At 52.6% G+C, this 26,804-nt stretch overlaps 9 protein-coding genes across 9 annotated transcripts; 5 read left to right on the plus strand and 4 right to left on the minus strand.

The window, feature by feature from the left end:
• Positions 1 to 530: 530 nt before the first annotated feature.
• Positions 531 to 2,713, plus strand: Z519_08056 (uncharacterized protein; the record flags this gene model as incomplete). Its single annotated transcript, XM_016765785.1, has 3 exons — positions 531 to 913; positions 1,174 to 2,161; positions 2,330 to 2,713. The coding sequence occupies 3 exons, from the start codon at positions 531 to 533 to the stop codon at positions 2,711 to 2,713; spliced, it is 1,755 nt and encodes a 584-aa protein (XP_016617830.1).
• An 882-nt stretch (positions 2,714 to 3,595) lies between these two features.
• On the minus strand, positions 3,596 to 3,841 carry Z519_08057 (uncharacterized protein; the record flags this gene model as incomplete). The annotated part of the gene is made up of 1 exon (XM_016765786.1): positions 3,596 to 3,841. One exon carries the CDS (start codon positions 3,839 to 3,841, stop codon positions 3,596 to 3,598), a length of 246 nt encoding a protein of 81 aa, XP_016617831.1.
• Positions 3,842 to 9,116: 5,275 nt separating this feature from the next.
• Positions 9,117 to 10,127, plus strand: Z519_08058 (uncharacterized protein; the record flags this gene model as incomplete). The annotated part of the gene is made up of 3 exons (XM_016765787.1): positions 9,117 to 9,557; positions 9,677 to 9,931; positions 9,981 to 10,127. The coding sequence occupies 3 exons, from the start codon at positions 9,117 to 9,119 to the stop codon at positions 10,125 to 10,127; spliced, it is 843 nt and encodes a 280-aa protein (XP_016617832.1).
• Positions 10,128 to 11,054: 927 nt separating this feature from the next.
• On the plus strand, positions 11,055 to 12,445 carry Z519_08059 (uncharacterized protein; the record flags this gene model as incomplete). Its single annotated transcript, XM_016765788.1, has 2 exons — positions 11,055 to 11,891; positions 11,936 to 12,445. The coding sequence occupies 2 exons, from the start codon at positions 11,055 to 11,057 to the stop codon at positions 12,443 to 12,445; spliced, it is 1,347 nt and encodes a 448-aa protein (XP_016617833.1).
• A 1,395-nt stretch (positions 12,446 to 13,840) lies between these two features.
• On the minus strand, positions 13,841 to 14,608 carry Z519_08060 (uncharacterized protein; the record flags this gene model as incomplete). Its single annotated transcript, XM_016765789.1, has 1 exon — positions 13,841 to 14,608. One exon carries the CDS (start codon positions 14,606 to 14,608, stop codon positions 13,841 to 13,843), a length of 768 nt encoding a protein of 255 aa, XP_016617834.1.
• Positions 14,609 to 18,987: 4,379 nt separating this feature from the next.
• Z519_08061 (uncharacterized protein) lies at positions 18,988 to 20,355 on the plus strand (the record flags this gene model as incomplete). Its single annotated transcript, XM_016765790.1, has 3 exons — positions 18,988 to 19,002; positions 19,067 to 19,590; positions 19,641 to 20,355. 3 exons carry the CDS (start codon positions 18,988 to 18,990, stop codon positions 20,353 to 20,355), a joined length of 1,254 nt encoding a protein of 417 aa, XP_016617835.1.
• Positions 20,356 to 22,679: 2,324 nt separating this feature from the next.
• Positions 22,680 to 23,612, plus strand: Z519_08062 (uncharacterized protein; the record flags this gene model as incomplete). Its single annotated transcript, XM_016765791.1, has 1 exon — positions 22,680 to 23,612. The coding sequence occupies one exon, from the start codon at positions 22,680 to 22,682 to the stop codon at positions 23,610 to 23,612; it is 933 nt and encodes a 310-aa protein (XP_016617836.1).
• A 932-nt stretch (positions 23,613 to 24,544) lies between these two features.
• Z519_08063 (mitochondrial import inner membrane translocase subunit tim14) lies at positions 24,545 to 24,938 on the minus strand (the record flags this gene model as incomplete). Its single annotated transcript, XM_016765792.1, has 2 exons — positions 24,545 to 24,817; positions 24,888 to 24,938. 2 exons carry the CDS (start codon positions 24,936 to 24,938, stop codon positions 24,545 to 24,547), a joined length of 324 nt encoding a protein of 107 aa, XP_016617837.1.
• Positions 24,939 to 25,423: 485 nt separating this feature from the next.
• Positions 25,424 to 26,506, minus strand: Z519_08064 (uncharacterized protein; the record flags this gene model as incomplete). Its single annotated transcript, XM_016765793.1, has 2 exons — positions 25,424 to 25,959; positions 26,044 to 26,506. The coding sequence occupies 2 exons, from the start codon at positions 26,504 to 26,506 to the stop codon at positions 25,424 to 25,426; spliced, it is 999 nt and encodes a 332-aa protein (XP_016617838.1).
• Between the last annotated feature and the right edge of the window lie 298 nt (positions 26,507 to 26,804).

The raw sequence follows: 26,804 nt of genomic DNA on the forward strand, positions 1-26,804 counted from the left end.
GCTACTAGGCCCGCCCCCAAGCCAAACTACGCCCCTAACGCCTTGCCAAGAGGCCCGAAGCTCCCCCAAGGAGACCCAAGAGACCCAAGAATCGTCAGCCCAGACGCTTCCTTCAACTTCATCCACTCAACTCCATCTTTTATCGTTTCTTGTCCCTGCAATCGCCATTGCTACCTCATGGCATCTCTCCCCCAGCTCTCGCGACAAGTCATTTCCTTTCAGCTTACAGTAAAATGATCCACGGACTAAGCCCTTGCCGAGCCTCGAACTCCACAGGACCAAGATCTTGGTACCAAATGTCCAATGCGAGAACATATACTGTGCCGCGCGAGATGCTACCTGTGGAAGCGAACTGGGATCAGACCAGGGCTTCAAAATGATGGATTATGCTTTCTGGCGATGAGGTCGGCTACGCCGATCTCATATATTGTGCGATTTCCTTCCTGAGCTGTCCCAGACCACATTGACTGTTCTCCGTCTCTTTTTTTTTCGACTGTCAAGCTGTCTTTTCCTGACCCAAACCTCCCGCAATGTCTTCTGCGCACGACTACAGCTTCAGTGAGAAAGATGGCATGCCTCCTCACATGCTGGACGAAACCCCCATCGCCCGGGGCGTCCGTACCCACTCCGACAGTGATCGTAACCCTGACGAGGAGAACGCTGTGAGACGTGGTTCTACATCACGCAAGCATTCCGTCGTGGCATCCATCAAGGCTAACTATGGTCTTGCCGAAGCACCAGATTACCCTAGCAGCATCAAAGTGGGATATGATAGCACTCATCGAAAATTGAAGCCGAGACATATCCAACTCATAGGAATTGGTGGGACGATTGGCACGGCGCTGTACGTGCAGATCGGGAGAGGGTTGCTCAATGGTGGGCCTGGGAGCTTGTTTCTGGCTTTTACGATCTGGTGAGTCCGAGATCTGTGCATTTCTGTTCGTGTTCTCCCGGATTCCAAATTGGTTCGATCTGTCATTGGATGCAGAAGCAAATGAGCACTTTGATAAAGGTAAAGGGTTAGCGTCTGCAAAATGCCAGACACAGCTTATTGACGGCGATTCGCAATGAAATTTCGTTTCCAGGAGCACAAGATGTCACAAGATGAATGACACCCACATTCCAGTACAACGAATCAGTAATCATGGACTAACGCAAGATGCATGTTCATAGGTGTACATTCATCCTCTGCGTCACGAACTGTATGGCCGAGATGGTCACCTATCTCCCCATTTCCTCGCCCTTCATCCGCTTCGCAGGCCGCTATGTCGATGAAGCCTTTGGCGTTGCCGCGGGCTACAACTTCTTCGTCTTTGAAGCCATGTTGGTCCCTTTTGAGATCGTGGCGTGCAACGTCATCATCCACTTTTGGAGCGACATCGTGCCCGCCGGGGGGATCATCGCAATCGTGATCGTCTGCTATGCGCTGGTGAATCTGTTTGCCGTGCAATGGTACGGCGAGACGGAATTTTGGCTCGCGCTGGGCAAAGTCCTCCTGATTGTCGGGTTGATCATTTACACGTTCATTGCCATGCTGGGAGGAAATCCCCTGGGTGATCGATTTGGCTTTCGGTATTGGAACAACCCGGGCTCCTTCACGGAGCTCTACTACGGCGGCGCTCTAGGGAGATTTTTGGGATTCCTGCAGTGTCTGATCCAGGCTTCCTTCACCATCGCCGGACCGGACTACGTCTCGATGGCGGCTGGCGAGGCTGAGAATCCGCGCAAGGTGCTCCCCAAGGCCTTCAAGGCCGTCTTCTACCGGCTCACGGCCTTCTTCATGCTCGGCTCGCTCTGCGTCGGCATCCTCGTGCCGTACAATGACACAGAGCTCACCGAGGCCTTTTCGACGGGGAAGCCCGGCGCCGCGGCGTCTCCGTACGTCGTGTCCATGAACAGACTGCGCATCCAGGTCCTCCCGCACATCGTCAACGCCATGGTTCTCGGCAGCGCGTTCTCTGCCGGCAACAGCTACGTCTACTGCGCCAGTCGCAGCCTGTTTGGGCTAGCGCTCGAAGGGAAAGCGCCCCGGATCTTCACGCGCTGCACGAAGAACGGCGTGCCTGTGTACTGCGTGGCGCTCGTGCTGGCAATCAGTCTGCTGAGCTTCCTGCAAGTCAGCAACGATGCCGCCGTGGTGCTGAGTTGGTTCGTCAATCTGGTGAGTTTTGAATCCTAATCTGTTCTTTCCGGCGCCATCATCACCATCATCATCGTCAGCATCTTCATCCGTCCGTCTATCTACCTGACATTCTTCTCATTGGCCCTTCCGTCGAAGCAACAAGACTTATGAGTCACTGAACTAATTTTACCCAATGTATACGAACAGGTAACGGCATCACAACTGATAAACTTCTCTGTCATGGCCTTCACATTCCTCAAATTCAAGCGCGCTCTCGAGGCCCAGGGCATCGACCGGTCCACACTTCCCTACAAGTCGTGGTGGCAGCCCTTCTCGGCCTACTACGCGCTGACGGGATGCTTCATCATGACCTTTGTGGGCGGCTACACCGTGTTCCTCCCCGGGTTCTGGGATGTGCCCAGTTTTCTGTTTAGCTATACCATGATCGGCGTGTTTCCCGCCCTTTTCGTCTTCTGGAAGTGGTTCCGCAAGACGAAATGGCTTGCACCACATGAGGTCGACTTGCAACCCAAGGAAATGGATGAGATTGCAGAGTATGAGCGGAGTTATACACCGCGCCCGCCGAGGTGAGTTCTAAAGATGGCCTTTTGTATGCATGGGCTCGAACGAGAGCAAGTGGCTGTGTGTATCAGAGCAGTGCTAACCTCCGGATATTTAGGAATACGTTCATGAAATACTTTGACAAGCTCTTCAGCTAGGGTTCCCAGGCGTCTCGTTCTCGAACATATGATGAGGCTTGATGACATGACGACAAAAGGGGAGGCAAAAGTCAGAAAACAAAATGCTCTTCAGGTTGGATTTTGGTGAAGCTACCCAAAAAAAGAGGGGGGGGAACGAGATGTGGCATATGTAGCAACAATCCAAGATCCGGCATAAGCCATGGTGTGATGCTTTCACACCATCCCTCCCTCCCGAGCTCTCTGTCTGTCTTGCTCCCTCTGTATGTGGAGGCTGACGGGCACTGCTCGAATCCTCGACTGATCACTGTCGGACAGCCTACAACCCATCAGCTCTCGAATGCTGGTATCCATCCAGGCAAACATCCTTAATATCTACCAGCTCTGCCCCGATAAAGACAGGGCGGGGCCTTATAAGAGCCGGAAGAAGGAGTGAAACAGTCCAACTTGTCGACAATGGTAAATGGACATCGTAAAGGAACTCAAGTTCTCCTTTTTCTTTCCCGGAGGCCCATCTGGACTGAGTGCCCGTCGCCTTGTCTGCTTCGATCCTGCTGTTGCGTAAAGATTCCAGCAGTTGCAAAATAGCTTCTTTACCAGCTTTCTTCACAATATTGTGATTTCGGGGAGGGGGGAAGAGATCACAGGCGAAACTGGTTCCCAATTGAATTGTGCTGATGATATCTTGAAGTTTCATGAATGCCACTTTCCACCCTCACCATAGAGCAGAGGCATATTCACATCAAAGATACCTACTGATGAATACGCACGATCTTCAAACTTTGTAGTCTGCCCTCAAGAAGCCCATGGCATTCTCTGCGCCACACCAGTGCATCTGAGATGTCCACCCTCGAGACAATCTTTCGGTATGCGTTTTATAGTGGCCAAAATCTTGCTGATACTCCACTCGGTCCCGATTTCGTTGCCACTTCCGGTCCTGGAAGATGACAGTCGTAGGGGCTAGCAGTTCTTGGAGAGTCCAAGTCCGCTTGAGCCATCTGCTGTCGAAAAGGCCAGACATATTTCCGACGAGGATAAATTTAGATGTAAAGCACTATCGACAAGATTTGACCGCAGTAGTCAATTTGTGGTCGGAAAGATAGACATGGCATAGTTCCGCCTCTCAATACCAGCGGTATATGGAATTGACGGCTTCAGACAGCTCTTGCGCTGCTCCCTTTGTCATTGTGAACGCTGTCACCATCCTCGCAGAGTTCTTCAAAGGGCCTCGGGACGAATAAGATGAGCTTCGAGTGCCATATGACCGGGTTTCACCTCAGCTTCGTCCCAGCCTGAGGTGCCCATGCTGACCGCCCGTCTGCTCAGCCATGCTCAGGTCCATTTTCGGTCCCGCTGCACTTGTTAGATACTCATGCCTTGACGCGTGTACATCTCTTCCTCGATGAATATAGCCACTTCGCGCCGCGGTCTACGAGGGACCAGTTCAAACGTCTGAAATTCTGTGTGAGAGAGAGAGAGAACCGACAAGGTCGTGGTGAGATAGGCGCTGCCTTGCGTGTGGAACCTTGCGGCTGATATCTTGTGAAAGCGGCACGATGGGCTGAATCATCACGCCTGCCGCTAACTGATCCCATTGATGTTAATGCTAGTATCTGCCTCTGCTCAGGGGGAGATGTCATTACCGTTATTCCAACTTGACAGGAATTCTTTAGGATATTATGCCCACCACAACACAATCTGATACATGAGGGAGGAAATTTGACCATTTCACAGTCGCGTAAGCGGCTAGTGGCAAAGTGCAGAGGCTGATGAATGCTTCCACAAAAATATATAGTCGTGCTAGCCCATATGACCCGATCCAGGTGGCTTCTATTGAAGCCACATCGGTAAACGGAACAAAAGCTCTAGAACAGTATTCGCCTCAGAAACGCCAAACAGGCAACAAGCCGTACCCATGTCGGCAAAAAATGCATGTCTGAGTGACCATTGCGGGTGACCGATCTGCGAGAGATCCGAGACGGATTGAGAGGCTGAAATCCATCGAAGTTGCGCGAATGCTGCTAAAACCTCGGGCAGGAAAATGGTAAAGGCGACCCATGAGAGCTTGGTCAGAAGGAAGTGCCTCGGCCCTGGTTCGCGAGGAATATTCAGGAACAAGACCGACCAGCTGCACAAAAAGATAGTGACAACACAGCTCTTTAGAATATCGATTGCGCCTCACCCATCGGGTGAGTTGACCCAGCCGTGGGCCAACTGGGTCGTTGCCTTCATGGTTGTCGAACCGCAGAGGGGGTTTTGAATTTGCCCAACAGTGACTTTAGCCGTGCGGCGAAGATTAATCGATTTTCCCAAAATGGATTGCAGAGGAAGGAAGGTCGAGCAGTTGTACACCAAGGCAAGCGAAAGGCTGTGCTGGTATCAGCAGAAGAGATGCATTTAAACCGGTCGTCGGGGGGAAAGTCGGCTGCGGCACGGTCACTCCCTAGTTGCCTAGCCAAAGTAGCGAGCAGTTTGCTCCAGCAGCAATTCCCCACTGGTGTTGCCTTCTTCGACCTTGATGCGGCGCGTGGGTCTGAGACAGCTAACTCCCTGTCCTGCCTCGAGACACACTTGCAAGGGCCGCGGCGTAATTCGCTGCTGTGCCGACCTCAACCGCCTTGTCAACGTATCTGGACTGCTTGTTGTGCTTATGCGGACCCAACTTCGAAACCGACAAAGAGTCAAAGGCACCAGTCCGAAACTTGACGTGGCGAGGGCGTCTGGTGGTGTGTTGGTGTGTGGGCAGGCAGAGGTTGTGCTGTGGCTGCAAACTGACCAGTGACAGAGGCATCCAAACACAGTCCGCGGGACGTTGTCGAAAAGGCACAGCCGCCAGGTACTTAGGACGGACTATGATCGGCTTTTAGATGGCCATGCAAATCTCCCGGACGGCTTGAACGAAGAAGACGACGAGGTCGTAGACCGCCAAATCATCGGTATGACGCCCTCGGCAAGGCGTTAAACTGCCCCTTTCCCCCTAAGACATGGCGACAGAACAGTGTCTTTGACTGGGATATAGGTGTCTAACATGTATCTGCCATGGTTCCCCTCGGCTTTAGACAACGATCTCGTCCAGAACCCTCACGACAAGCGAGTTGAATCCCTGCCGTATCTCCATGCTCATACCGGCACTCGTTTCACGATGAGCCCAGTGAACCCCATATGAGTCTTTGTCCTCGACGCAGGTTTTGACAGCCGCCTGCGAATCTGGCACCTGCCTCTGCTCTGACACCCGCAAGCAAAGCAGGCTCATTGTCGAGGAGCCTTGTTCTGAGTGCGCTCGTGGACAGCGGAAAGCATTCGACATCGTTTTCGATTCCCATGATTGAAACAATGAGTTTCCAACAGGCTATTTCTATAAGCACAATGCCCAGGCCGTAGATGTCAAATGTCTTGCGATAAAACAATAGAGGTCGATTAGACTGGGCATCTGCATGTAGATACGCCTTTATACTTCCAATACTTCCGTACCTTGGCTTAGACAAAGATCACTCATCCCAACGCTCCCTCCCAGAGAAGTCGAAGCCGGCAAGGTAGGGTTCACCTATCTGCAGAATGTTGTCGTCCGCCTGGAAAAGAAGGATCGCCTCGCGTCGGAAGGCTTTGTGCAGCCAATTGACGGAATGCAAGTATAACAAGCACTTGGCGATGCTCTGCGAGAATGCTCCTCGTTGTGACAGCGACGGGCGAGGTAGTTACTTCAAAGCCTAAAGCAAGTTGATTGGCCGTGTAGTAGAACTGATCTGTTGAGGCCTTGGGAAGACAACAGCGATCTTAGCTTGCCGGCCCTGGTTTTCAGGTAGAATACAATACCCGAGACAAGGTGGTATGCGAAACTCGTCCGGCTTTGTTGCTTTTCGCAAGACCGTCAGTTCCTCGATGGGCGAGAGTCGTGAAGCACTCGTATAGATGTCTCGCGGCTGTTGAGAGTGCCAAGTCAGCCAGACCTCCTTTGACGGTCGACTAGAATCAACAAGTTCGGCGAGTTCGAGCCCGTGCTCTAAAGACGGCGGGTGTGGTAGTCGAATCTGCGAAGCCGGGATTAAAAGAGAGGCCCTGTTGTGCAATGCTTCGTCAAGCAATGATGTATGCAGAGGTTTGAAAGACGCTAGGTCTCCCAATTCTGCGTCTTGTATATGTTGCCATTGTTTTCGTGTGGCAGACTGTTATCGTGATGAGTATGCAGCTTCTGCAAGCGTTTTTAGATCGTTGATGGAATCCCTTATTTGGATTAACTCCATGTAAGTTTGTCTTTGCTCATCTCTCAGCACGTGGATTTGGGTCCTCGTCCCACAGGCCCTGCAGACTGTCATTGAGATGTCGAAGTCTGCTGAGCCATTGAATAAGTTAGTCCTTCTCTGACAGCGTCCATTTCAATCTGAGCTTCAAACAATCCGCAGGAGCCTGGTCGAGAGTGGAATGTAGAAGCTACAGTATCACGGTACGCAAGGCTTCATGCAAAGCGGCAGGAGTAGCCGTGTTCTCAGGCGGAATCCCAGGCTCAACCTCCTCGCCAGCAAATCTGTTGAGCATGGCATTGACTTCGAAGAGAATCGCCAAAATTAATGGTGCTCTTGCACAGATTGTCCGAGGTAGACCGTTCTCGTCGTTCGTCAGGCCTGCTGCAGCGGTGAAACTCCTCCATCTGTTATGCTCCATCTGGAGTTGCACGGACCAAAAAAGGAGATCATCCGGCGTCGCCTTCGCCGTCTTCGCCAGTATGTAGCCTAAGAAGACGAGGTAAGCACTATCGTCGGAACATGCTGATGATATGTTTGCGGACCTTTGTAACGTTGGTTTAGGGCTTGAATCACGCATGACAACCCACCAAGGACGACCCCCCGTCGATTGGCACCTTGTGTGCAACGATCTGCCACGCGAGTCGACTATTCCCGTGCAGCACGGTTTATATCTGTTCATATCACACTCGAGAATTATGTAATTGGCAATTGGCCTTCTAGACTTTTCTGCGCAACATATAGGTTGGCAATAAATGGCAATAGAGTACGCTAGAAACAGTATAACCTGAATACATCGAAAAGAATTGATTTCGTTCCACTTTGTCATGTTCTCCATTTAGCGAACGTGCCCCAAAGACATATTCATATTTACTGTGAGCAAAGTGAGGCTGGTGAGGCTCTCTGGTGGAAGTTCAGAAGCCGGTCTTTATCATCGGATTAGTACTAACGAACGGCCCTGTTTGCCCCGTCTACCATAGTCCTAGCTCTACACACACGCAACATGCATTGCGCAATCAAGCCATGCTAGGTCTCTCCCAACTCGTCCTTCATAGTACCCGTTGCGCGTATCTCGTGCGTAACAGCTCAGGATGAATGTCTCAAAATAAGTTTACGGGCGAACTATACGACGTTAGGACGAGTGACGGGTCTCTTCAGGCAATCCAGAGGGCGATATGATATCTACCCTTCGATTCGCTAACCCCCTAACACTCGATATAGCTGCTAGTCTCTACCACAGGTCTACTGTACGTGCAAACGAGCACAGATCACAAGTCCATTTCAGAGCCCAAGAGGGCGCATCATTTTCTAGCTTACAGGTTGAAATTACAAGACCAACGTACACCGCCACGCGCCCCTAGATAACTCTATGCTACAGACTACTCACGACAATTACCTTCAGCCATAATTTTAATTTACTATCCAGTTCCAGGGCATGAGATAAACGTCAAGACAGTCGGCGTTCCAACTAAGACGCACGAGAAGAATGATGATACAGTTTTGCAAACGACAATAAAAGCCATGCAAGGAGAAGCGCTCCAACCACTACCAAAACCAGAAAAGATTTAGATCAGTTAAAGAGAGCCAATCTTAAGGAAAGCACGCCTAGAAGTCCAAGATTAACAGGCTCACTAGAGGAAGCAGTGTCTAAGGGTGTTTCGCACCAAGATGAGAATATCCTTCAGTCTCAAGTATTACAGCATCCGCTTTCAAGGCGATCGTAGTACCAGAACAGAAATCCCAAATTCCATGTCTTAGCACCGACCGTTCCACTACGAGCTCGGGCGTTATTCATCCAAGTAATAAAGACATTCATGAACAAATCCGAATCCGAGGACTTGAGAGGGAACCGGGGGGGAAGTATTGCTACGGAAGCCTCCAAGGCCTCCGAAGCCAGTACACCTCTCGTCGCAGTAGCCAAATGCACCATCATGCAATGCCATTAAACCCACTATCCCGGAAATCGATAAGAAGACATTTGACGAAATTTCCGATCAATTGCGCAAAGCCGGTCAAGAGGAATGGTTCCTTCGGCCACGGTCTTATAAAGTGCTCTCAATGATGAATGCGACGCATCTGATGGAAGACTTTGTTAAAGCGGATCTCTGGGACATAGCGTTACCTTATCAGCGCAATTTCCTACCCCCAACTCTCTCGCCTGAGCAAAAGGAGGCTTTCCTTGCGAAGCAGCACGCCGTCTTATCCAAAGAAGCCAACGGCATTGAAGGCGGGCCAAAGATGCCACATGCCAATCTTGCTACGTCAGCAGACGCATACCTCGAGGTCCTCGCACATCTCGATAGTGGTGGACATGGCATCGTCGGCAAGATAAAAGTGAAAGTGTCCAAAAAAGTCTATGCTCGCAAAACGCTTCAGCTGTCCGATATTGGCCTGGAACCGTCAGCGTTGAAGAATTTCAACGACGAAATCCAATTATTGAAGAGACCGAGTTATCATCACCGCGTCCGTTACGTCGGTTCTTACACTGATCCGAAACGGGTGAGATTTCTCATGACACCGGTAGTTGACTGCGACCCCCGGGGCCATTCTCAGCCTTCCCGTGTCCACAGTCAACGACTTGAAGTGTATCCGAGAAGCTTTTGGTTGTCTGTGTGCAGCTGTCCTCTATTCTTCAGGAACAACGCTGTCACCACAAGGATATCAAGCCGGGCAACATTCTTGTAAAGGCTGGCAAAGTATTCATTACTGACTTTGGAATTGCGAATGACTGGAGTGACAAAACAAGAAGTACTGCTACGGGTCAGATTCTTTCGTTCTCGCTTCCGTACGCCGCACCACAGGTGCTCGACTTCAAACCAAGAAATACTGCGTCCGACATGTGGTCTCTAGGTTGCGTTTATCTTGATATGGTGGTAGACTCTCTTCCAATGTTCCGATAGAATCACTCTGACTGTGATATAGGCTGTGTTGAATGGAGAAGGCCTTGAAACTCGAAATCAATTCTTTGAAGTCACTGGCACTGGCGCCCCCAGTCCTACAAACCAGGAAGCATACAAACAGTGGGTGAAACAGCTAAAAGCAAGCAGCGATGAGAAACCACTAGAATAGACAAATGGCCTTCTCCGGACACACCCTAAGTCGAGGATCGGCGCCCACGCCCTCAGGGAGTATATATTGGAATGCGATGATGAAGAGAAATACTATGGAGACTGCTGTGATCCTGAAGGGGCGCATGCGACAGCCCAGACTTCAAGCGCGGAGGGGTCGAGTGACACAGGAAAGTAACAACGCTGGATTGTCGTATCCTCTCAGCTAACGTAGAAGACAGATTGTTCAGGCAAGGCTGGACACGAAAAGACGCTTGACGCAAAGACTCTCGACAGACGGCTGAGCGGAAGGAGCCAAGAACGGTGATATGACAGTCGAGAAGCGATGGCTCCGCAAGATTGTGCGTGCTGCTGAAAGAGATCAGCGACCCTTGCGGACATTCCAGACACACGCTTTCCACGGAGCGGCGTTTGCTGGGCATGTAGATGTAACGAGGGAATTGTGTCGGTCGGGATTGTATTCGAATTGGACGTTTCCTTCCTGGCATGTCAATCAGCTCTGGATGTGGCGATCCACCACGGGCACGGAGATCGTTGCTCAGCTTCTCGTGAATTGTAGACGCAGGTATCGGAAAGACGGTATGGACCTCGCAAAGAATCTTGAGTGTGCCGCCGCAGGGGTATGGTTCTACTCTCACGGACACTGCTCAACAATGGTGCTCCGATCAATACAGCTTCAGTCGATGTTGGGGCCGCCTCTTTTGAGGCAGCAATGTGGTGGAATTGGCCCGCCGTGATCCAACTCCTTATTGAACATGGAGCAGAGGTCGTCATAGATTAAAACACTGGATGGAAGACTTTGAACTGGGCGATACAACGTAAGCTTCCTCCTATGGTGACCCTCTTGCTGGATCATCTGCGTGAAGTCGACTGTCAACACAAAGACACGGCATACCAAGTTGGCCTGTGCCGGGACGTCGTACACGACATGCCGGTGGCGGCCGAGCTGCTGATATCAAGAAGTCTTATTAATGTGAACTGGACCGCCCCAACGAACGGCGAAACAGCCTCCTGCACCAAGCCGTCGGCAACCGCAGAGTTGACGTCGTCAAGATTCTCCTCCAGAATAAAGCCGATCCACACGCAAGATCGCTTCGGCAAAACGCCATTGCTACTGGCAGTACCGATTCGTGACCAGAAGATGGTGGCCTTGTTGCCCAAGTCTGGAGCTGACGCCAACCTCAAGGCAGGAAACTTGTCGAATCCTTTCCTGCAAGCACTGCAATTGGGAGACACTCAAATCGCACAGGTGCTTGTCGACCACGGAGCGCAGGTCAACGCCTTGAACCAAGATGGCCTGAAACCTGTGTATGTAGCTGCAGAGGTAGGTGATGTCGCCATGCTGGGATTTCTTCTTGATAGAGGAGCCGACATCGATGCTCCCCCCGAATCTGGCATTTGGACGCCCTTGATGGCTGCTGCCAATTGGAGTCAGATGGTGACTTTGCACGAGCTCCTCAATCATGGAGCCGACCATGGCATAGAAAGTCCTTTGAATGGTCTCACGGCTTTGCACTTTCCGGCAACTCAAGGTCCTCCCGAAGCTGTAGGCTTGTTTTTGGCCTACGGCGCATTTCAGAAAAGGAGTCGGCACGGATTCCCGGTCGACATGGCAATTCAATGTCGACAATATGAATCTGCCGATCTTCTGTATGAGTATGGCATGACTGAACCTCCACCAGGCGCCCCCTTCACGGAAAGACTGTGGCGGGCTTATTGTGAACCAACTCTGTGTCCTCCCATCACGGAAGTTCCGCCAAAAGATGTATGTCCCTGGCATCCTGACATACTGTTCGAGCCTGTGGACAGACCGGGAGTCCGACACGGTACTACCCTGTCAAGTCCGCTGCTTCTCCAGCATCTACAGTCTCTTCCAGCCCGTATCCACCAATGGATACTGCATTCAGTTCATCCCTGCGCCGAAGGATACCACCTCATACTCCGGCCGCAACACACCACATTACGGATCAGTACAACCATCGTACTAAGTCGTTTACTCCCTCTAAAGCATCTGCCAGCTCCCATCTGCTCATGATGCCTGCGACCGGCCCCTCTCCACAATCGAGAAAAGGCCCATACGTGTCTTACCTCGCACCGTCAACAGCGCAACCGTACGAATATCAGCACAGGACGCCTTCAACGTCGGCCATCTTTCCAGGGCTCGAGTTGCAAGCTGCCGGAGTCGAGCGTGCCCCGGACTCGCTAATATGCCAAGGTCAGCAGCGCAGAGTATCACAACATAGAAGATCTCGCCGCCGGAACGAGGCTCGCGACAACGCCAGCACACAAGGTCATCGTGACACCGACAATGATCCATGACGACTTCTAGAAAGTCGAGCCTACGATTAGTTGTCTCAACTCGATCGAAGTAAAGAGAACCCTGTAGAGAGAACTAGGAGGACCGCCGACAGAGTGACGAGTCGCACTTCAAGACTGCCAAACAACCCCGAGACGCAGCTCGTTCGTAAGTTCGTCTTGGTTGTCACGCGAATCACACAGGGGCCATGTAGTAGCGGTCGTCCGTAGACCGAAGTGGATGTGGCGGCTGCCGCCTGGCTTTCGAAGCGAGCAAGTTGCGTCCTGGCGCAGATTGACCAGTAACAGATGCGGGTTGTTCGAAGAAGACCTTATGAACAGCAATTGGGTGCTCCGTACCTCGTACACAGGAAGGACTATGATAGGCTTCTCGATAGCGGTTCGAATCTGCGGAGAGGCTTCGAGGAAGACAACGGAGTGGTAGCCCGCCAAAACATGTGCAGCAACGGTAACTCCCTCGGGCCTCCACAGAACGCCTTGGCTGAGAATCCTCGATATTGGTAGCGATTTGTACAAAGTTATCAATCATCATCATGTCGTTCAAACCGACACGGGACAGGCCGAGTAAAGTATACTCATGCGGTCCGTCTGGTCTGGCTCGAGATATATGAAATTTACCTGCCTGTCTCTAATGAGACCCATCAAAGCCAGCTCTGACCAAGTCCAAACTCTGAAAGACTGAGGATTTTCAGACCTCCTAGAAGATAATCTGGTCTCAAATCAAAACGATCTTGATGTAGCTATCGTCAAGCTGATTCTGGCGGGAATGGTGCGTTGGCCGAGTGCGCAGCAAGGTCCGTTTCTTGGTCGATCCTTTCGGGAAGTGCCCGTCTGTTTCTGCAGATATTTTCCATCGATTGGATTTTATCTCCCCAGAAGGTCGAGGACGAAGTTATCTTTCATCGTGTGCAGTTCAGTGCAATAGGGCGGGGGACCTTTGGCCAGGGCTGGACAAGCATTCTGGTCGCTTATCTGGATGTCCTGTTAGAGACTTCGTTTGAGCGAGAACGCTAATTATCCCGCCATGGTAAAGATGCCTCGTTGAAGATGATGTTGTCTGGTGGGCAAATAAGGTTCATTTCGAGGGGTTTCGTTGATGAACTCGGCCTGGGAGACGAAATTTGGACCGCCAATCCTAAGTCCCGACTATCCAAGATATGTCTAGCTCGGCGCAGGGTGGTGGGATACCTGTTTAGGAAGTCGGGTCCATTGTTCGGCTTCGTGCGGTGCCCTGGCAGGCATATCGGAGGATTCGTTCCTTGCTGACCCCGATTGTCCGTCTTATCAACTGTGAGACGCGATGTAAGACGTCCAGACGTCCAGAAAGCGTGGACAGTATGATCCCCTGGCCCGCGGAGCCCTCAAAAATTCCGTTTCCAGAAGAATCTTGCAGGCGGCTCAAACATCCTCATACACCGCCCTACTCTTCCTTCGCCCGCCACCAAGCCAAGCTCCCGGTGGAGGTTGCAGCAGCCCGTCCACCTCTTCGACAATCTGGTCTCTCCTCTGTTCAGCAGCGAGTCTCTCTTCTTGCTCTTTCTCTGACTCTACTCTCCCTTTAGCCTCCACGGCAGCCGCATAGTTGCCTGCGCCCCCCCTTCCAGCATTTCCAACAGGATATGGATTTTGACTCTTTGGGCTAGGAGGCTTCCCCGGCATAGAAGACGTAAAGCTTGCTGGTAAACTCGGGCTCCGTTGGAGGGGTTTCATATCGTTGAGAACATAGTTTCCAGCTCCACCGCGGCCGGCGGACAGGTACTGAGCAGAGTTCTGGCGCAGGGGCCTCGGATCTTGGGTATTGATGCTTTCCAGCCTGGCTGCTGCTTTACGACGCTCCGATAACGAGGAATGTGGCGGTCGATTTGCTTCGAGGTCGACAGGCGAAGTTGATCGCGGGGCAAGCTGGACCTCTGTGTGCCAGTTGAAGTTCCCAGCGCCCCCGCGACCAGTCTTGACGTAGGGACCGTAGGCAGAGGACATGGAGATGGAGGACACGGATGATTCGCCATCCTCGTGGGAAGGGTATTCCGAGATGGAATTGGATTCTTCGTGATGGCGAAAGGAGGTATCACTAGCCATTGGCGACACAGAGGAGGCGTAGGAATCGAGCAACCATGACGCCCATGACTGCGTGGCAGCAGCCCAGGACTGCGTCGTCGAGGTCATTGTTGCTCGAGAAGAGGTGCCACCCTAATGTCTCTTTCTTGTATGAGCAATGACGCAGCGACGGCCGCAACTGCGACTGTGAAGGATTTGGATCCCGGGCGAAAAATGTGGGGGGTTTTTCTTTTTTTGGCTTCCCTCCTCGGTCCTAATCGCACTCGGTTGCTTCAAGCACTCTGCGGTCTGAGAGCCCAACTTCTCAAAATATACATACTGACTATTTGTTCACACAAAGAACAAGCACAATGGTGTAGACAACAAGGGGGAGGTCAACCCGGGAAATAGATTGTGACCAGCACCCGAGTTTTCGTATTAGAAGGCTATTACAAGTCCAAGGTCCGTGGCGCCGGAGCGGAAAAAAAGGGGAGAAGAGGCATCCATGAAGCTAGTGACGGCTTGATTGGAAGATCCGAAAACGGCCGTGGCGAGATGATAGTATCGAGCAGCCACAAGCAAGGGGCGAGGGAGGAAAAGATTACTTGGCTATGCCATTCACAGCCTCAGGTCAAAGTCCGACCACAAATCAACCGTCAGGGCAACTAGAGAGAAACCATGGCAGGACGCATTGAGGCAACGGTAGAGTAGGCGTCGGACTCGTCTTCCAATAAGCGGAAAGAGAACGTCGGGCACAGACAAACAAGCCCCTTCAGCCTCGCGCCAGCGGGAAGCAAATGAAAAGGAGATACACAGGCGGGCTTTGGCCGAGTTTGTGGACGAATGCATGACTTCACCCGAGCCCCGATGTGCTGGTTTAGTCTTGTTCTCTTCATTTGACAAGCCTCGCCCACGCCGTGTTCCACGTGGCCGATGCATTGACTGTTTCCAGGGCCGGCGTCTCAAGCACATTTCAAAGAACACTGTGCATACCCTCAGATGGTCCCAATCCAAAGTCAAAGCCAGAGACACAACATGTCAGGGAGGACATTCTTTCGGCTGACGACTCCTTCTTGCCAACTGCAGCGTGGGGCAGGGCCGGCAGTCAAACGAACTCCTCTCGACGTACCGTCTTCCCCTCTCGTAGGTAGTATTCGGTCAACCCAGCTGCGAGGTGAACTAGTCTGGGAGGCTAGGCAGATGCACGGACTGCTTTCATTTGCTGCCCAGTGAGCGGCCACCTGTCAACTGGCTATCATAACATGGGGGACATTTGGAATGCTCCTCGCGTGTCTTCTGCTCCTGGCTCGGTTTGCGTCTGGGTTTGTGCGCGAACTCCAAGACCCAACAGGATACATGGTTGCCATAAGGAGACCTTTGCTGAGATTAGGGGTTGATGCGGGTAAGCGTCGTTATCAGCCATGGATAAGACGGATAACTTAGAGCCTCGAGACTCTACTTAATTTGTACTCGGGATATTCGCCGATTTCGGACCTATGGATGCATAGTGGAATGACCGCCGCCATGTGTAATGTGTAACATTTTCATTGATGAGCCTGAGCAGCTCCTCATCACGTCGTTTTTCCGCAAATGCTGTATCCTCAAAAAGGTCATCCAGCCAACCCTCCAAACTCGGGTCTCGGTTGACCTCGACGGCAACTAGATTGAAAGCTGGGGGAAGCTAGCCTCATAACCAGGCTCAGCCGAGGCTCCGTCGAAACCCCGCCAAATAGCGTCATCTCGGTACTGTGTGTACTGTACAAATAGGTAGTTGCCTCTGTCGCTCTGCTTGACTTGGGGGGGCGAATACCAACAGCCGGGAGGGGAGGCCATTCTGATTGTCATTCCCGGGGGCCGGGAACGTCGGTTTTGACGGAACTCGTATTACTCGGGTACCACAATCAATCCTTAGTCTGCGTGCCAAAGCGCCCACACACATAATTCGGAGAATCGGTGTCAGTCAGGATGATCTTTTGGTCTGTCTCATAGCTTGCAACCTGCTGAATTGTCCGATTGGGGACATGCTGAGGGATCAGCACTTTGATTGCTCGACAGGCTTCGGTGCCACGCGGATGGGCATTGACCACTAAGCTGCGTTCTCATTTGTCCGAGTACAAGTATTCCGGGCAACAAAACCCTCCCAAAGATTTTGTATCAAGTATACAGGACTCCAAACAAGATGGGTTCTGCGTAGAGACGTTCGACCGATAGAAGACTAACTCGTTTGGCCGCTCATAGTTCCCGTGTCCGTGCCGTTTAAAGATCATCTCCATGATGACGCAACTGACCTGACCAGTGACGCTGCTGACCTCCTGGATCAAGAAATGTTATACTTGACAAAAAGGGCTACGGGACGAAGCCGTATCTTGCGCAAGGCATGCATTTTCAAACCACAACTCCCCAGCCGATGACGGCATCCAGGGTTCGAATGGTGCGTGATTTTTGGTTGCCCTTGCACCACTGGCATCAGACGACTTCGCCTGACGGCTCGCAAGTCGACCAAGCAACAAGCCTGTTAGAGCGAGTGTCTGGCACCTGCTTGTTCTGCACCAGTTCGCATGGCCGTTTGGGAGTTTTGGGTATGGCTGCTTGGGCCTCGATCTTATCGCTGGTTCGACAATTCAATATCTCGGCTCCCCACAAGTCCCCTAAGAAGCCATGGTGCCTTGCCGGTGTAGTGCCTATTGTTTGCTAGTTGCTGTCCTCGTTCTTCAGTTATCAGGCCCAATGAGACGCCTTGTCGCCAACCTACACCATGGCTCTACCGGCGGCTCCAATCAGCAATTCTCTTCAGGCCGTGAAGCGGGCATGTTGATTCGCGGAGTCGCAGCTACAAAGACAGTCGTGTCTGGAGCGGATACCGAGAAGCACTCACAACTGCCTGGTGGCATCCATCGTTGGTTTTTTTTTTTTTTTTCTGAACACCATGCAGCGCAAGTATCCAGATGATTCCTGACAGAGACTCTCCAATTCACCAGGTCCTAGGCGTGCATCCTCCTCACAGACCCATGGGAGGTCCGCAGTATTCCCCCTCTTTTTCTGTTTTGCCTGCGCGCAGTAGACGGCATTGGGTCTTCTTGATTCGTGGTCGCAGTGGGCCGCGTCCGAACCCTGGCTGGTCGGTCCAGAGACTTGGAGAGTTCGAGGGGGAGGAGGGCTGTGGTGTCTGGCGCTTGGGGGTCGAAGCCAGTCAATTTTTAGTCAGGTACGGAGCGGCGCATGTTAGCCCATCAGCCCTGGCTGCTGGCTTGCCTGACCCATGACCTTGAGTAGTGCATGACTTGATCAGGCCATGCCCTTTCCAGCTTTCTGCCCCATCTTTTGCCATGGGCCATGGCTCATGCCCATGCCCCATGCCCGCAGTAGTGGCAGTCTCGCAGTGTGTGATCTGTCGGCATCAAATCGCAAGAGCTGATCAATTCCCAAAGATTATGGTTGCGTTGCCCCCCCCGTGTCCCTTGTTGTTCTGGTTCGGAATTTTGCCTCTCTCCCTTTCTTTTTGACCTCTGGGCTGTTTTTGCTTCAGGAACGCGTAACCTGGGATCCGTAGGAGGGCGCGGCTGAGAAGGAGACAATTTCTTCAACCGCCCGTGCTGCTGAAACAAATGCCAGTGAACTGGTCTAGGGCTCGGTACGATTAATTTCCTGCTGCGAGCTTGAGACGCTTAGGCCCAGGCACGGGCGACCCCGCAGCAGTGTGGCAGAAGCAAGGAACACGGTCAGCCAGTCAGGCCAGTCAAACAAAAGGCCAGGAGAGGAGAAGACCAAAGAATAGTATCAGCGCCAGAATACTCAAATCGGCGCGATCAGCAGGTCTGTCAGAGGCAGAAAAAAAAAAAAAGAGAAGAGATGGCCTTGCCTGACCATCATCCTTTCAAGCACTGTGATACTTCTCTTCCAGCTTATCCCACTGCACTGTGTATGCCTTCGGATTTTTTTTTTGCCCACCCAGCAAGACCGGTGCCAGAACTCTCGGCTTCCTCTCAACCTGACCTGAACTCCACACGCTGCTGCTGCGATCCTCTCGATCGACGAACCACGAATCCACCCGCAAGCAAATCCCGAGCCTGGATTCCTAATAAAAGTGCCCCAGCTCAGAACAGACAAGAACTATTTCCGCCCACCGTTCCACGCTGCCATTCCCACAGTTCACACGGTCCAGTCCACACATTTTCCCACAACTTCACTTTCTGTACCAAACTTCCACCATCTGTTCCATTGACGGATTGTTGCGATAGACTTTTTGTTTCTTCAATAGAGTCCCCTGTGACGGCTACATCGCTACCGACTCGGCGTCGGTATTCTGAGTCCAGCTGCGGTTGCCCGCTGTATTCCCCCTCGCGCTCCTCGATCCTCTGATTTCTCGGGCATTCCGAACCCCACAGCGCACAACACGACGCCCTCTCCTACCTTGGCTGCTGCTCGTCCTTGACGACTCTCAAGTCTCAAGACTGCCTACAGTTTTGAGCTCGAGAGTCGTCTGATCTCAAGAACTCGACTCTTTCAACATGGCCTCCTCCAAGGTGAGCAAAGGGCACGGCCCATTCTCGACCCGGTGCTCGTGCTGACCTGGCTTCCAAAACAAAGGAACAACCGAGTTCCCGTCCTGTCTCTGGCAGCTTTTCCTCCCGGCATCCTCCTGCCTCTGCCAGACAACACTCTCACTCCATCTCGCTGTCGGCTACGAACCCTTCTCATCGAGTGAACAGGAGGAAAAGCGTCAACGCAGGTGCTTCTACAACGGCGCAGGCTGCTATTGCGGCTGCTTTGCGGGACCAGGGTGATTTGCCTGGAATACCCGTACAGAGCCACCGGAGGAGCGCCAGCTCAAGAAAGATGACGGAGTCACACTCGATGAGTGCTCGACCCAGCATGCACTCTTATTTCAATGGGCCCCCTGGCACGGCAGGCAGCCACGACAACGAGGTTCTTGAGGACCATTCTCATGACGAGGATGTCCCAGCCTCGTCCAGAAACCTCAAGAATCGAAACAGGAGGGCCAGCGAAGGATCACATCTCATCAAAGGCGAGGGCAAAAAGTCGGGGATTGAATTGCGGTGCGATACCTGTGGCAAAGGCTACAAACACAGCAGCTGTCTCACCAAGCACCTGTACGTAAATCCCGTGGCGCTTACTACGTTGACTGACACAATGGCATTAGCTGGGAACATGATCCGGCATGGGCAATCACGTCCAAGTTGCTCATCTCCAAACACCAGCAGGTTCAATTGCTGGAGGCCGCCTCCGTGTTGTGTAACATGACGGCGGAGAATTTGCCCGCGGGTCAATCCGAGATTGAAGCCTCTGCGATCGATCCAAGCGAGGACTCATCTGCATCTCCCGGGTTCTCCTCGTCCGAGATGCAGGACGAGCTCAGTTCTGTTGAGACAACCCCGCCTCCCATGAGTGAGGCGGCCTACCCCGTCCCAGACTCGAAAAGATTCAGCACTGGCAGCACAGGCTTCTCCCGCTCGTACCGATCTATTCCGTCCAGCTCGTATGCTGAGAGCTTTCATTCCCCAGGACTACCACCTCATCGACTCTCCGGGGCGGATTTCCGGCCGGGCACCTCGGGGACTGACGACGGCACGCTGGCGGCCGCGACAGCGGGCCTCTCGTTCAGCAGCGGAACTCCGCGTACGAAGCCGTCTTATCTAGGCCCTGATGTGCCACCTGTACCACCATTGCCACAACAGTACCAATCCTTCAACAGCAAGTCATCCGACAGCACATTGACAGCTATATATAATCCTTTGTTGCAGATGCAGCCTCCCACCTTGACGCAGAAGCTATCTGATGAGCGCAACTATCGGGACGGGAGCGACGACAGAGATGTCCACATGGACGATGAAGAGATGTTCAGGATGGATCAATAATGTGGTGCAACAGAGCGAAGGCCGCGAGTTGATCATATCCGTCCAGTCCTTTTGACGACCCTTGTTTCCTACTCTCTTTTGGCCAGATCATTCGGGCGCCATCTTACTCAAATGTACGTATTTCTTGATTCCAACATAAAACAGAAAGCATCTCCTTCTGGACTCATCGGGGGCAATCGTCGAGTTCAGTGCGCCGAATCAACCACTAGGACAGACGACGACAGGAAGACGATGGTCCTTGGGCGCGCCGTTGGAGGAGATGTTCGACATGACGAAATTATTGGGGGCGAACGCTACTGGAACTATTATATTTCTTTTTCCCTTTGGTGGAGAAGAAAACTATATAACTTTCCGTGCTCCGCAGACGGATCCTCAAAGCACCGATGAGTCGACTCTTGCATCCGCTACGAAGTCGACGAGGTTAAAGTGAGTGGGACTGTCCAGGACTATGCGTCGAGCAGGATACAATATTGCCATAACGAAATGGATTTCATTGTTTTCACCACAAAGGTTTGGCATGGCTAGCCTCGGATCCTGCCTTGATTGGGTCTAGAAGATCGACCTAGGACAGGAATGATCGTGTTTGCTTGTCTCAAGTTTGGGAATCTTTTGTGACGTGGGCAACCATTTTTGATTGGGGCCGATAGTGGATTTACTGGTGTATAGCAGAGGCCACAGCATTGAGATTTATTGAAGTTTTTCAAAACAACCCCGCGATTTCGACCGGCAGGGTTGACCCTTTACTAATTCATAGTGCTATGATTGACGATGGACCTGGATGTGCGGATTCGCGTCACTGTGTGGGCAGCGCCGATCAGGGGCAACTAACTTAGAAGGCCGAAGGATGGAGAAAACATGGAGACAATGAAGATCCCAAGATGCTCGTATCTTGAGTCTTCGCGTCTGCCTGAGCCCTGAGGATACTATGTCATGCATGAGGATTTGTTCAGGGTTTATTGATCAGCCGCTCTCCAGTGGGCCTGTGTGTTGCTTCTCGAGCGCTCTACGCAAAGGCAGCTGCTATATTCGCCACTTCTGCTCAATCTACCAACCCAGCCCGAAGATGCCAACACCGGTTTCGGTCTATTTAGCCATGCCAGCTAGTACTGGTGGTAGAGGATGCTCTATTGGCACCATCGGTCATATTGAGGTGGTTGGCTTTGGTGGTCGTTTGCCCGGGCTGGGAGAGGAAAATCCTTTCCTCGAGGGTGATTTCCGGTCGGGAACTGGCAGATCTGCGCCCAAAGAATATGATTGACTTTTGATGAACCGACGCCCATGTCTCTCAGAAGGCGACTCTATTCAAGTTCAAGTGATCTAGCTGCTCGTGAGTTCTGTTGAGGCCAAAATGCGATCAGGAATTATGCGACGCATCTATGACGAGGCGGTTAGTCAAAGCATGGATATCCCGAATCGGCTACATAAAGTCCGATAGCGTCGCTCTAGCCAAATATTTCATCCTCCAGGTTGTCGCTCTCGTATTATCTCGCTTCGGTCTGCCACGTATTGCGGTTATACGCCAACCGCCTATGTAGCCTTGCAGCCTCGTCGGATCCCTTGCCCAGCTGTCTCTCTTCTCACCATTGCTTGCCCTCATCTTTTACATCACACGACCTTTTACTCCGTCGAGACAGCCCCTAGAAGTACGAAGACACCCTCCTAGGTAGAGGAAAGTGACCGCCATCCTCTGCTCTCTCCTTTTGGACTGAAGTCTTCCTCCATCTCCCACCGGTCCGGAGACCGGTACCTGCGCATAACTATGCCACTCACAGCCGCGGAAATCCTCGCCCATCCGGCCTTTGACACCATCAACTGGCACTTGGCGCCCACACGGTCCGGATATTGCGAGACTGCCAGGGGGAGACACGGAGGTCCCTTTCAACTATACTGGGAGATCCATGGGAAGGGGGAGGTTAAGTTAGTTGTAGGTCCCCCCCCCCCTCCTCCCCCTTCTTTTCTTTCTTTCTGTACTTCTTCTTCGCCTCTTGTGTGTTATTCGGTCGGCAGGCCGGAGATGCCGGTTGGATATTGTATTGAATTGTGTGTTCCGACATGAAGAAGTGATCGAGAGGTTGGAAAACCCATGAGACTTGTCGGAAAACTGGGTCAATTGGCTATGTACAGGACCGCGTCATGTTGGGGCAAAGAGAAGTCAGGCGCCATTAGAGGCAGGAAGTGGTTTGTCTGTCTTAGAGACGCCGACCGGCGTGAACTGCTCATCAGCTCTTTTCGCCCCGGTCTTGACCGTCGACTCAGGACAACTCCCATCTACACAGTTACCTCCATATTCAGACCTACGCTGACGGCTTCATTCACAGTGGATAATGGGCCTCGCCGCGTACCGCACAGCCTGGAAACGGCAGACCAAGTACTTCGGCCACGACCGGCGTGACAAGTACTCGTGCTTCGTGTTCGACAACCGTGGAATGGGTCTCAGCGACAAGCCTGCGTGCCTCTATTCCACGTCTGAGATGGCTCGAGACGTGATTGACATGCTCGAACATGTCGGCTGGCTTCCACCGTCGTCAGCTTCCTCTGCATCTCCTAATCATGAAGGATCCGACACAATCAAGACGAGTCCTACTCCTCCACAGCGAGACCTGCACATCATAGGCGTCAGCATGGGCGGTATGATCGCCCAAGAACTGTCCCTTATCCTCCCGCAACACATTGCCTCGTTGTCGCTGATCTCGACGGCCCCGCGCATCGTGCGCACTGTACCTTTTGTCCAAAACCTCCGCCAGCGCATCAACATGTTCATCCCGCGCGACATCGACGTGCAGCTGGAAGAGATCGCGCACCGCCTCTTCTCCGAAGAGTTCCTCGCGACGCCGGACAGGGAGCACCCGGAGCGCAACTTTCCCACTAACCGTGACCGCTTCGCTGCCGGCGAGCTGCAGAAGCGCATGGACAAGAAAGGATTCACAAAGAAGGGCTTCATGCTGCAGGCCATTGCGGCCGGGTGGCACCACAAGTCGGCCCACCAGATCCAGAAAATGGGCGATCTGGTGGGCAGAGAGAGGATCGCCGTGGCGCACGGCACGATTGATCGCATGATTGATTTCCGTCACTTTGAGATGTTGCGCGACGAGCTGTCCGAGGACCCCGCCGGCGATAAATCCGAAGATACAGCGCGGGGATCCTGCGTGTTTCGAGTCTGGGAGGGCAAGGGCCACGTGCTTGTGTGGGAGGCTGAAGACGAGTTTAACGGATTTTTGGAGGAGCGGTTCAAGACGTGTGCGAGCTTGGGAGGCTGATCCCAAGCCTGACTCCATGCTCTATCCTTCTACGTCGTGTTCGGAGCGTGTTGAGTACGCGGTGCCATGAAGATTAAGATCGGGAGTGACACTAACATTATCACCCGGAACGAGAGCAGGAGCAAGAGCAGGAGCAGGTCCAAGAGAAGGAGTATACCCACAACCAGAGCAGCCCGGAATAAACACCCCCTACAGTAGGTACTAGAAGTAGACGCGAAAGACGGACCTCGTATAGAACAGAACAGGATGTATACTACCTATCAACATCAGGAGGAGGAATCCCAAGTAACGACCACCCCGGAGATATACAAACAAGCACAACGCATAGGAACATCTGGAGCACAGTCCAAGGAATCCGTATTCGCGGCAGGGTAGGAGACATTTCCTTGTTCTCGGGTTCTTGCTCTTCTTCACGCCTTGGCTTCCTCTCCTTCTAAGAGCTTCGAAGAAACACTCAGGTTCAAACCACGAGGTAGGGCTTCAGGGGGAAGAAGGATTGAGCACGGGGACAGAACAGAGAAGTAATGGGGTACGATGTGGTGAACTGAGATCTCTTCGTTTCGAATGCGTCCGCCGACTACCCTTCCATCCTTCGCTCCGTTGATATACAAAACTTCCGCCTTCTCCTCATGCCACTGGAGATTCCCGTCCCTGTCGAGCGGAGATATATACATCCTCTCTTTTGTTGTACACGTCTTCCGCTTCTTGGATAAACACCCGTCAGTGACGAGATAAACCTCGTATTCGTTGCTGAAGATGTAACATCCATGTGCAAAGCCATAAATAACGCCGTGCTCTTCTTGCCCGTATATACACCTCCATGTCACAACGCCCGCGCTATGCTCCGTGAAAGCCATAAATGGATCTGCTCCGTAGCCCAGGGCGTTTGTAGAATGTTTTCCTGATTACACCCTCCGTCTCGATTATCCTCGTTACCCGTTTCTCTCCAGAAACTCCTTTGCCTCGTTAACCTTGCTGGCCAAATACGGACTGCCGCCTCTGTCCGGGTGATTCGACAGCATCAATGCTCGATGATTTTTTCGGATCTTCTCCTTTGTGAGTGTTCTCTCGCTGAGGTCAAGGATGAGCGACGCCTCTCGCCGCGTCATCTTAGGTTCGAAGCCGCCCTTGTAGAATGGCCGACCAAGCGCGTTGAGCCCGTTAGGGTTGCGCCAGCGACGGAATGCGACCAGGCCAGCACGGCCCTGTGATGTGTTGTTAGTATGCTAGCGGACAGAGAGGGGAATGGAGTTCATGAGGACGAGAGGGACGTACAAAGAATGCAGCGGCGGCGATGCCCACGCCGATGGCGAGTGTCGAGGCCATTCTGTTTTGCGGTCGAGAAATCGGCGCAGGACGCTTTTCCTTCCTTTAAAAGGCGACGAGGATCTTCGATAATATGGAGATGCTGTCAGTGGAGAGGATGAGTCGGAACCAACGTTGTGTCGTGGCGAGGAAGGGAATCAAGCAGCCCAACCCTCAGCTAAAGAGGTCGACGACATGGACCATCGCTGCGGAAAGAAAAAGATTCGCCTTCTAGAAAGTCGGCTGGCTTTCCTCATGTGGAAATCCCGATGCCGCGAATTCTCCCGAGAGATTACCGCGGAGCATTTAATGCATCAAGCGAAGAACACTTTAAGAGATTTATGCTCCGCCGCATTCCTATCTGCTCTTGGAAGGCCAATGAAGGCCTGGTGACAGCCTGACACTCCCCGTTTTGATCGTTCTGTCCGCCCAAAGGCCAACGACCCATGGAAAACGCAACACTACCTACGTAGATATCAACTTCTCACTGTCACATCGGCAACATCCTACCAAAATGCCAGCACCCTGGCCTCAATGCTCTCTCTGGGTTCCTCATCCTCGGTACCTACGACGAAAGGACTCCCGTGTCCCCCAGCCGCCGCAACGTCCTTATCGTGCTCACTGTCCGTATCTGCAAACTTGATCATCATCACCTCGTGTGGCTTCTGTTCAGAGACGTAGTACCATTCGTGGTCCGCGGGCTTTTGCGGTCGCGAGATGGTGTACGCTTCGAGCAGATACTCTCCCTGGAAGCCCTTGGCTCGGTAGTCGAAGGTATGGAGGTCGTTGTGGATATTGCCCGGAGACTTCCAATTCAACACGGCAATGGGATCCCGCTTCACTGTCTTGAGTGGCCTCCACACGCTGTACGCCGCCACGCGCGGTCCTCGATTTCCTGCCTCGTAGGCTTTGATCGCCTCGGCGCCAGCTTCGGCGAAGTCGGCGCGGCAGTATTTGATCGTGTCGCGGAGACCTTTGAGCGTGTAGTCCACGTGCAAAGCGCGGGCCGGTTCGAGAGATCTTTCCGGCTCCTGCGGAGAAACTACAGTGTCGAGGAGTGCGTAGTCAGCGCATGCGTCCGGTTCTATCAAGATGATTCCGGGGAAGAATGACGAGGTCAACCTACTCATTGGACGGTCAGACGGGAGTGCACTAATCATCTTGTCCATCTCTCCGCCACGCGGATGGTAGAAGGTCCTGTCCGCATCATATTCCCGCGCTTTCTTACGGCGAAAAGCGACATTGTTGACGATTGCGGTTTTGCACCCCGTCACGGTCTCGACAAGTTCTTGCACCGCCGGGATGTATGTTTGCAGGATGTCTTCCTCGGTCGCCCACGCGCTGGGGTCAATGTGGTGCTCGACGACCGTGAAACCATGCTTGTGGAGGCCCTCAGCACCCTTAGCCAACTTTGTGTCGGTCCGGTAGTCGTTGAGGGTCAATTTCTCCTCCCTGACGTTTCTCGGTGCTGGCCTGGAGAAAAGACTCCGCTCCTCGGCGGGGACAGACCGGTCGGGCTCCTCGTACCGGAAAATGGCCTCGACAGCTGGGGCAGATGTTGTTGTTGTCGCTGTCGTTGTGACCGACATATTGATACTATGATATGTGACTTCCCGAAGGATACAAATACAAAGGTGATCTCAACCAAACTATTGTATCGGTATTCGGCAGTGACAGGGCTAGCTACTTGCCCGCTTGGTTGTTCCTTTCTATTCATTCTTTTCCTCCGCCGGGAGGGGCGACTCCAGTTTTATATCATCCCACGCGTGGTAAGCCTAAGCTGACAGGGACATAATATTTGCCACGGCCCAAAGCCCACCACGAAGAACCAGACAAGACGGGACAAGACAATATAATACCAATCCAAGTTAGTTACCGATACATGCC

Source organism: Cladophialophora bantiana, assembly GCF_000835475.1.
Source record: "Cladophialophora bantiana CBS 173.52 unplaced genomic scaffold supercont1.12, whole genome shotgun sequence".
Lineage (NCBI taxonomy): Eukaryota > Fungi > Ascomycota > Eurotiomycetes > Chaetothyriales > Herpotrichiellaceae > Cladophialophora > Cladophialophora bantiana.